The 9,661-nt window shown below is 40.9% G+C and overlaps 1 protein-coding gene across 9 annotated transcripts in view; it reads left to right on the forward strand.

The window, feature by feature from the left end:
- CLCN3 (chloride voltage-gated channel 3) overlaps positions 1 to 4,152 on the forward strand; it is an 87,562-nt gene extending 83,410 nt beyond the window's left edge. For all 9 annotated transcript variants that reach the window (XM_036313126.1, XM_036313132.1, XM_036313123.1 and 6 more), the window contains one exon: positions 1,295 to 4,152. In XM_036313126.1, the coding sequence (XP_036169019.1) occupies positions 1,295 to 1,453 (159 nt within the window). In that variant the 3' untranslated portion in view covers positions 1,454 to 4,152. The remainder of the gene's footprint in view (positions 1 to 1,294) is intronic.
- Positions 4,153 to 9,661: the final 5,509 nt, after the last annotated feature.

The following is a 9,661-nucleotide window of genomic DNA, read 5'->3' on the forward strand; positions in this document are numbered from 1 at the left end:
CCTGATCTTGTGGTAGTCTTGTGGTAAATCTAAGCTCACAAATCATTTTAACCGAGCTTAGCAATGTTAAATTTGCCGACAATTAAATGGATTTTTTTATGGGCACACTAACTGGAGCGTAATATGTATGTGTATATATATGTGTGTGAGCATAGCATTAGTTCTTTTTCTGCTATACCCTCCATACCCTCAATACTTTCAAAGTCAATAATGTGTCTCTTGCCATTTCATTAGTGAACTGGACCTAGAATATGTGTGTGCCCCTTTTGCATGATGCTTCTAGAGTGCTGTAAGCAGTTTTTAGGGTCAGATGCATTTGTTCTAACAGACTCTATGTCCTTCCTAGTGGTTTAATGACTAAAGATAAATTTTGAATTATTATCTTACCTCATAACCTAAAAATTGTCTGGCTTTAGCAATAAATGCCTGAAATTATTTTGCCGTGCAATTGCCATACCTATATAAACTTGTCCCAGTTTGTTTAATACACAACTGATTGTGTATTCCTGTTGTATGCTAATATTTCACAAGTGTTTCATGCATCCTTTTAAAAAAACTACTAATCAGAATAATAAGTAGCTACTCATTCATCCTGCTTTGTGCTTCACTTATAATATTTTAGGACTGCTTCTTGATTTTTTCATGTATCTTTTAATGTAAGCATTAACAACTAAGACTTTCATAAAAGCACTCTATCTTAACTTTTTTGGCCAAAATCAAAAAAGGAAAACATTGATGAGTGTTGGGTTGTCTTATAGATTTGTTCTGGCTTCTGAAGTTTGCTATTGAGGTTCTGTGTTGACCATTTTATCTCAATTGTATGTGCTTTCATGAAGATTATGCATACAACTGGGCAATCTGTTTTTTAAAAGTTAATTTTAGTTTTAAAAAATGGAATATTGAGGGGATTTGGTCATCAAATATTTACTGCTTTTTTGGTGTGATAAGAATGTATATTCCTTCTCAAATGGGATTAGTATAATTTCTTTTCCATACATCCTCCCATTTTTTTTTGTTACTTTTTTGTTGGCATTCATTAGTCAAAATAGCTCGACTTCAATGAGAGTCTCAGTGGAAAGAACATTGTACTATTAGTGACCATAATACTTTTTATATCAAAGGATGGTAGCTGGGTAATTTGATTATCTTTACCAATAAAATATTTTTGAAAGTACAATATCAGGCACTTGCTTCGCTCTATTCCTGTCAACAAAAAGGATTTAGCTATAAATGTAGCTTCTCATTTTCTTTTTCCCTTTTATTTTAATGGCAGTCTTCTCTTTATTTTTTTCAGGCGCCTCCTTGGCATTATAACAAAAAAAGATATCCTCCGTCATATGGCCCAGACGGCAAACCAAGACCCCGCTTCGGTAATGTTCAACTGAACCCTGTAGATGAGGACAGAGAGGAGGCAGAAGAGGAAGTTCATTTGTTGAATAGCACAACTCTGTAACCTGAGGGAGTCGTCTACCTATAGTTCTCCTTTAAACAAAAAAAGAAAGAAAAAGAAAATATAAAAGCCAGGCTTTTGCAACATGGTTTGCAAATAATGCTGGTGGAACGGAGGAATTGTTTGGGGGAGGGAAAGGAGAGAGAAGGAAATGAGTGAGGTATTTCCCCGTCTAAGGAGAGCAGCCAACCACCTCCTGTCATTCTGCACTGGATGCGTTCAACTGAGGATGTGCCATGAAAGTGCAGACTTGAGCCCCAAAGGAGAGGGCCCTGGAGCCCTGGAGCACCCGGCCTGTTACTCCAACATCGCAAAGACGTGTTATCAGTCCCCGTTTCTGGAGGGGTTACTTTGAATTGAGCCATCTATAAGACTGCAGGTCTTGCCCTTTTTTAATCAAAACTGTTCTGTTTAATTCATGAATTGTATAGTTAAGCATTACCTTTTTACATTCCAGAAGAGCTTCTCTCTCTTTCTTTCTCTCTCTGTAACAAAGCCTCTTTAAATTGGTGTGCCCTTTTGAAGCAATCCTTTCTCATATTGAGATGTACTGTGATTTTACTGAGGTTTCATCACAAGAAGGGAGTGTTTCTTATGCCACTAACCATGTAGTTTTTTTTTACCATCACTGAATGCTTGGAGCCGACACATGCACCATAACAAAGGCCGATCAAACAGGTACAATCTTGAATGAAGCATGAATGAGATCTCTCAGCTTTGTGCTGTGTGGTTCAGGATCTTTTTGTTTTTCCCCCTCTCAGATTTTACGGATAATGTGACCTGGTCTTATGCATATTTTCTATTTCTAAAACTGCTATGAAATACAAGTACTGTTCAGCATAAGGAAGCACCGTGCTACTGCTCTGACAGTAAAGAGAAGTAACTATTCTGTTTAGCTATATCTGGAATTAATTGCATGTTTAAACACTGGAATTTTTTTTCTTCTTGAAATTAGATCAGTAATTTTTTTCTTTCCTCAAGATATTTTACTGCTGACACTGAAGAAATGTAATTCATAACTTGCACTAATGTATATTTCTTTTTCTTAAAAATTTACCATTCTTATTTATATTTTTATGGATTAAAATTTATAAAATACAGATCAGTTAATATCTCACTTAAGTAATTTTACCTTTTTAATGTGATTTTTATAGACTAATTCTGACTTACAAATATGGAGATATGAACAAAGTTTACAATGGGAACAAGGGTTTGAGAGAGGATGTGGTTATTTATGATCTAATGTGTACATAAACCTTCTTCTGATCTTTCACTGCCATCCCCTGGATTCTATCATCTGACCTGTCCATTCTGACTCATTAATGGAAAATTGAAACACTACAAATCACTTTGAAGATTAAAATCAAACATTAAATAGTGTTTACCTTTTAAAAAATCAAATGAAATTGCAAAAATAGTTAAAATTGTAATCAGAACATAACCTTTGAATCTTCGGGTATGTCACATCCAAAGGTATTCAATGATGTTTTGACTATTCGCAGTGCATATTTTGCAGGATGAATTGAAAATGTATTGGGGTATGTTTGGGATTGTTTTTGGAAATGTCTGTCTTAATCATGGTCTTAATTCACTATCGGCAAAGGTAGTTTTTTTGAAGGACCGGCCTAAATATTCTGTGATTATGCATTTTTGGTTGGAAAGTGATTTTTTGCAGACATTTTCTGAAACTGGTAATGAGCTGCTTTTTTGGAAGTGAGTCTTCACTTCCTAGTTTTTAATAGATCTGTAAGATCACATAAAATGGGTAAAATCTTGAAGATTTATAAGATCATGAAGCCATATTAGAATGACAATTGTTAAGTTGAACAAAATTTTAGAAACTCCATGAAACATTCTAGTTTTACTATCTGCCTAAAATTGGTACTTTGTCCAAGACACTTCCCCACATTGGCAGACTTCAAGTTTTCTGGCCCCTTCAAAGTTTCTTTGACCATCCAGAGTATGATCATTTCTGAACGATGGTTGTGTGTATCTTATCTCCAGCTTGTCTGAAGCGTGCAAGGCGCTGCTGGAGTGTGAGTTCCTCAGCACTGGCTATCAAACAATTAATTGCTTGTTCTCAGTTACAAGCCTTGGAAGGAGAAGCGAGTTTCTTTGCAGGTAGCTTCATCATAGTAAACTTTACATGCATTTTGTTTTTCATGTTAGGTCCTCCTCTCATTGCCTATCCTGCTTCAGAGACTGACATTTCAGGGTGAACACTCAAGGTGGATATTAATTTTCTTCTTGGTGTATTTCTCTCTCTGATGTGTCCTACAGCTGAAATACAGGAAAAGTGCCATATTTCTATGCATTCAGTGGTTTTCTTTGGGATTACGATCTGTTCCATTTTTCTTCTTGATAGGTTGAGGTATGTCTGCTTTTTCACCAAACTGTGAAATAGTGGAGATCATGAAATGTATGTGCCTGGCTGATTGGCAAATAATTTGTGGAGCACCTTATTTGCCTCGCTTTTTGGAGACGGTCTGATGAGAATGGGCAAGGGTGTCAGCATCTCTTCCTAATAATTGTTTTCAGTTTTGGTTCATGAAGAATGCTTAGTTTGTTAACCTGTGATGTTGCCTAGAGCTGTATTTATCTGTTTTTATTTATACTAGTATAGTAAAGCTGCATATCATTACAGTAAAAATGATTACTGTGATGAGTTAATCAGAATATCTATTAAAATCTATATGACAATGTGTGGTTTGCCCTTCAATTATACATAGAAACCCTTCCACTTTTACTCTTTTTGCAGTGCAGGCCAGTATGTCTGGCACAAGCAGCCTTAAAGGGGTGATATATATATGTAAAGCTTCCCTCAGATTACAGAACCATTCATGCACGGTGCAAGCAAGGAGCAACCAAACAGCAGCTGCTGGATTGAGCAGCAGGGTATATACATACCAGCAATAGTACAGAGCCTCCCTGTCTGTGCAAGTTGCAGGTTTACAGAAAGATTTCATTTCCATTTACATTCACAAAACCATGGTGTTTATTATTATTTTTAAATGTTTTTATTGATTTCAGAAGGGAAGGAAGAGGGAGAGAGAGAGAGAAACATCAGTGATGAGAGAATCATCGATCGGCTGCCTCCACGCCCCCTACTGGGGACTGAGCCCGCAACCCCGGCATGTGCCCTTAACCAGAATTGAACACTGGACCCTTCAGTCTGCAGGCCGACGCTATCCACTGAGCCAAACCAGCTAGGGCAAAAACCATGATTTTTAAAAAGAAAGAAAGAAATATTATGCTATTTGTATGAAGAGAAAATATGTAATTTACATTTTAAAATTTTACCTTGGAAACTTGCTAATAGAACTGCCTAAAAAGAAGTGGTGACATTTGAATTGTTAAAAGATTTCAGGAGTCTAGTAATATTAAACTTTTAGTAAAGAGGCAAGCACTTTACTAAAAATTCAAGGATAGAACTTTTATCATTCATTTCATTTGGTCATTCACTAAGTACTTATTGAACACTTACTGTGTACTAGGCATTATTCTGTCTTTGAAGCTTACATTCCATTTGGGAAAGAGACACATAATATGGTATGCCAGATGGTGGTAAATATCACAAATTCAGTGGAAAAATGATTCCTACATGCCACACATTGTTGTAGGCATACATGAGTCAGACAGGGTTCTAAGGGAGCGAAGTAATGAAGAGGATGCTATTGTTCGGGTAACCAAGGAAGGCCTCAGGGATAAGGTGACATCCCAGCAGAAACCTAAAGAGAGTGAGGGGATGATCGTTATCTGTGAGAAGATGAAATACAGGCCAACATCCTGAAGTGTAGGACATGCCTGACAGGTACCGGGAACACGAAGCAGGTCACTGTGGCTGGAGGGGAAAGGGATGAGATGGGAAACGAGGTTGGCTGTGTAAGAATTTGGCTTTTGTCCTGAATAAAGCGGGACTCTGGTGAGGCAAATAGTGACGTGACTGATCTCTGGCTGCTTCAGTGGGAATAGACTGGAAGGGGCAGGGGTGGAAGTGGGAAGACCATCTCGAAGGCTCTCGGAATAACAAGGTAAGTTCTGATAGAGTTTGAATCTGACTGTAACTGGTGGAAGCTGTTCAAGTGGTTGGATTCTAGACATTCTGAAGGTGGAAGACGGGATTTGCCAACAGACAATGTGGAGTGATGGGAGTAAAGATTGTCACCGTGGTTTTTGGTCTGAGCACAGAACAATAGAATGGCCACTGACTGAAGTGGGAAAGACATCACAAAGAATAGATTGGGGGATGTGTACAGAGGAATTTTGGCTTTAGGCATTACGTTTTAAATGCCTTTTAGACGTCTAAGTGGGCATATGTCCACCAGGCAGTTGTACATATGAGACAAGTTGAGGAGAAACTCCCAAGTGTAGCCTGAGAGACTTAGACAATGGGAAGCATCCTGGGACAGGAAGGGGTCACCATGGGAGGAAGTGGACAGAAAGGACTGAGAACTGATGCATTTGTATGTTTGGATTTGAGATGAGCTGCCGGGGTCCAGCCCCAGCGGTCCAGGGGTTCCCAAAGGTGTGGACGGAGTTGGCGAAGAATGATTTACACAGAGACAGTGTTCAGATGATCAGCATAGCTCTCTTTAGTCTCCGTGGATCTTACTGTGCCTGGCTGAGGCCAGAGAGAGATCCAGAGGCAAGCTGAGCCTTTATTTTATAGTCGGAGGTAAACAAGATAGTGGTTACCATAGTTACACTGTTCTTGTGAGTTTCACTTGTTTTGGCCACTTACTGCACCTCCCTCAGCCCATTAGCTTCCCAGATAAGATCTAGGGAGCATAAGGTCAAGCCTAGTTATGCTAAGAGGACTGTGCCCTCTAAGCTGGGACTTGCGACTTTGCCAAAAGGTCAGTCCGAGGCTTAACCCTATAGCTGCTCCCCACAATGAGCCAGTGAGGTAGGGTGGGGAGTGTGCCATTAAGGGAAGGGTAGTCCCCTAAGGTAAATGAGTAAGTTTTAACTGGTAGGTCAAGTAAATGAGGGCTGAAAATAGGCCAGCGTGGCGATAACAAGTTTGACCAAAGCAGTTTCGCTGGGATCAGGCAAAAATCTGACTGGAACAGGTTTGCCAGAGATTGGAAGGAATTAAGGGCAGCTATTGGAGCTCCTGAGATTTTCAGAAAAGGGGTGTGTGATGAAGGGTATTTTAAGATGCAGGACATTATAGCTTTCATTTTTGATGGGAATATTTAAGAGGGAAATTGATCAACTGAGGGGTCCTTGAGTAGCTAAAAGGGATGTCATCTGGGCACACAGCAGGACACTAAGCAACATTCATAGGAATGAGGAATGGTAGTAATGTGGTGAGATTTCATGGAAGTTTTTATTGCTTCTGTTTTCTGTGAAATAAACTGAGGATGGAGGATCTGTTGCATGTTTGGGAAAAATGTGGAAGTAGGAATGAAGGGCAGCAGCATGACCAACTTGAGGTTAATGGTTGATTTTTTCTCCAGCATGTATATTCTTTCTTACTGAGGGGGCTGTATACTTATGGCATAACTGGAGATGAGGCATTAAAATTCCTGACTAGAAGTTTTTCCTTTTAAGTAGTCCACTCATATGTTTTATCAAAAACATTAAGTATCTCATAACATCTGTTTAAGGACACAGCTCACAAAGTAGGTAACTTTGGGGACTACAAAATGTGGGGACTAAACTAGATGAACTCAGGGCTTTCCTGTAGTCCATATGAAAGGGAAAGAACTTATGGGCTCTTTAGCCTAAGCCACAATGTTTGCTATTTTACACTTCATGATTTGCTTTGTTTTTCAAGTGAAGGACATTTTGTCAGGTTTAATGAGGATCTGAATCTGGTAAAACAGAGATTTGTACTGGAAGTACAATGAAGTAATTTGCAATGGAAAACTAAAATCTAAATGAATAGTATACTGACTTCTATGTTATATTATGTATATACTAGAGGCCCGGTACACAAAATCGTAGAGGGGAGGGGGTGTCTGTCAGCCCAGCCTGCACCCTCTCCAATCCAGGACCCCTGAGGGGTTGTCTGACTGCCTCTCAATATCTGGGACTGCTGGCTCCTAACCACTCGCCTGCCTGCCTGCCTGATCGCCCCTAACCCCTCTGCCTGCCTGACCAATCGCCCTTAACCATAGCTGCCTGCCTGATCGCCCCTAACTGCTACCCTGCTGGCCTGATTGCCCCTAACTGCCTCTGCCTCGCCTGCACTGCACCCAGGACACCCAGGATTCCCTCCTCAGGCCAGTCGCAGGCACCCGAGACTTGGGCTTTCCTCCCTCTGGCCGGCCACAGGCACCCAGGACCTTGGCCGGCTTCACCTGGGTCAGCCGCAGCTGCAGGGGACTGTGGGCGGGTGGCTTTGCCCAGGCCACAGCCACAGGCACCTGGGACTGCAGGCCAGGCAGCTTGTTCCTCTCCTGGGCCGCAGCCTGGCTGGTCCCCATTCCTCTCTCCCTAGTGTTGAATGAGCTGTTATGGTGTGACAACCATTTGCATATTAGCTCTTTATTATATAGGATATAAAATCCTAATATGTAACTAGACCGAACAACTGGTCACTATGATGTGCGCTGACTGCCAGGGACATGTGCGGAACATGGCAGGCGTCAGCTGCAGCAAGATGGTGGAGCAGGTGAGTGGGGGCGCCAGACCAAGGCAGGGTGCAGGTCGCTGTCATTGGGGTGAGCCTCTGGCAGTTACTGAAAATACTTTGCTCCCATGCCCTGCAGTCCCACCTGGCGCTTGCACCTGCCGGCCCTAATTGCCCCTCAGGGTTTCTCCACCTCCCCCTGCTCCTGAGGGACGATTGGGGCTAGGCAGGGGTATGGAAGATGGGCCGAGACCCACCCCTATGCCCACTGCAGCTTCGTGGCCCACAGTTCCTTTCAAGGTGCACAAATTTGTGCACTGGGCCCCTAGTACTATATGTATACTATGGAATATGATTACTAATACAGACTGAGTAGAAGGAGAATTGTTTTAAAGAATATTCTCATGGGAGAAAACATGAGTCACCAGGAGACCCTGTTAAAATGCAGTTTCGTTAGGTGGGGTCAGGCACTCTAGGAGAATACTGTACAGTATCATGGGTGTGCCTTTCCCACCCTTCGTAAATCTGATCTCTAAAGTTACAGCTATTAACTCAAGTCTCAGAAATAAATTATTAGCTGCCCATGTTAAATACTGAAAAGGACTCCTGGCAGGAGAGGATAGACTGGTTATCTAGGCATTAGGTGGTGAATTCCTGTGACATTGGAGGATGACTTTCAAATGTGATTAGGATCTCACCATTTAGATGATTTGACTACCATTTATTTGCACATGAAAAAAACCCCACCAGAAACCATCAAAATGAAAAGGGAACCTACTGTATGGGAAAATATTATTCGCCAATTATACATCAGATAAGGGGTTAATTTCCAAAACACACAAGGAACTCATACAACCTAACACCAGGAAGACAATCCAATTAAAAAATGGGCAAAGGATCTGAATAAACACTTCTCTATGGAGAACATAAAGATGGCTAACAGATGTGAAAAAGTGCTTGACTTCACTAACATCAGAGATGTAAATTAAAACTACAATGAGGGATCACCTCACACCTGCCAAAATGGCTACCATCAACAAATCAATAAACAATAAGTGCTGGCGAGGATGTGGAGAAAAGGAAATCCTAGTACAGTGATGGCGAACCTATGACATGCGTGTCAGAGGTGACAGGCGAACTCATTTTTTTGGTTGATTTTTCTTTGTTAAATGGCATCTAAATATAATAAATATCAAAAATATAAGTCTTTGTTTTACTATGGTTGCAAATATCAAAAAATTTCTATATGTGACATGGCACCAGAGTTAAGTTAGAGTTTTTCAAAATGCTGACATGCCGAGCTCAAAATGTTCGCCCTCTCTGCCCTAGTACAATGCTAATGGGAATGCACACTGATGTAGCCACTGTGTAGAACAGTATGGAAGTTCCTCAGAAAATTAAAAATGGAACTGCCATTTGACCCAGTGATCCCACTTCTGGGAATATATCTAAAAATCCTGAAACCATTCAGAAAGAATATATGCACCCCTATGTTCATAATAGCATATTTACAACTAGAGGCCTGGTGCACAAAAATCATGCACTTGGGGGGGGGGGTGTCCCTTAGCTCAGCCTGTGCCCTCCTGCGGTCCACGAGTCTTTGGGGGATGTCTGACGGCTTAGGCCCGCTC

The sequence above is a fragment of the Myotis myotis genome, unplaced genomic scaffold (assembly GCF_014108235.1).
Source record: "Myotis myotis isolate mMyoMyo1 unplaced genomic scaffold, mMyoMyo1.p scaffold_m19_p_6, whole genome shotgun sequence".
NCBI classification, from domain to species: domain Eukaryota; kingdom Metazoa; phylum Chordata; class Mammalia; order Chiroptera; family Vespertilionidae; genus Myotis; species Myotis myotis.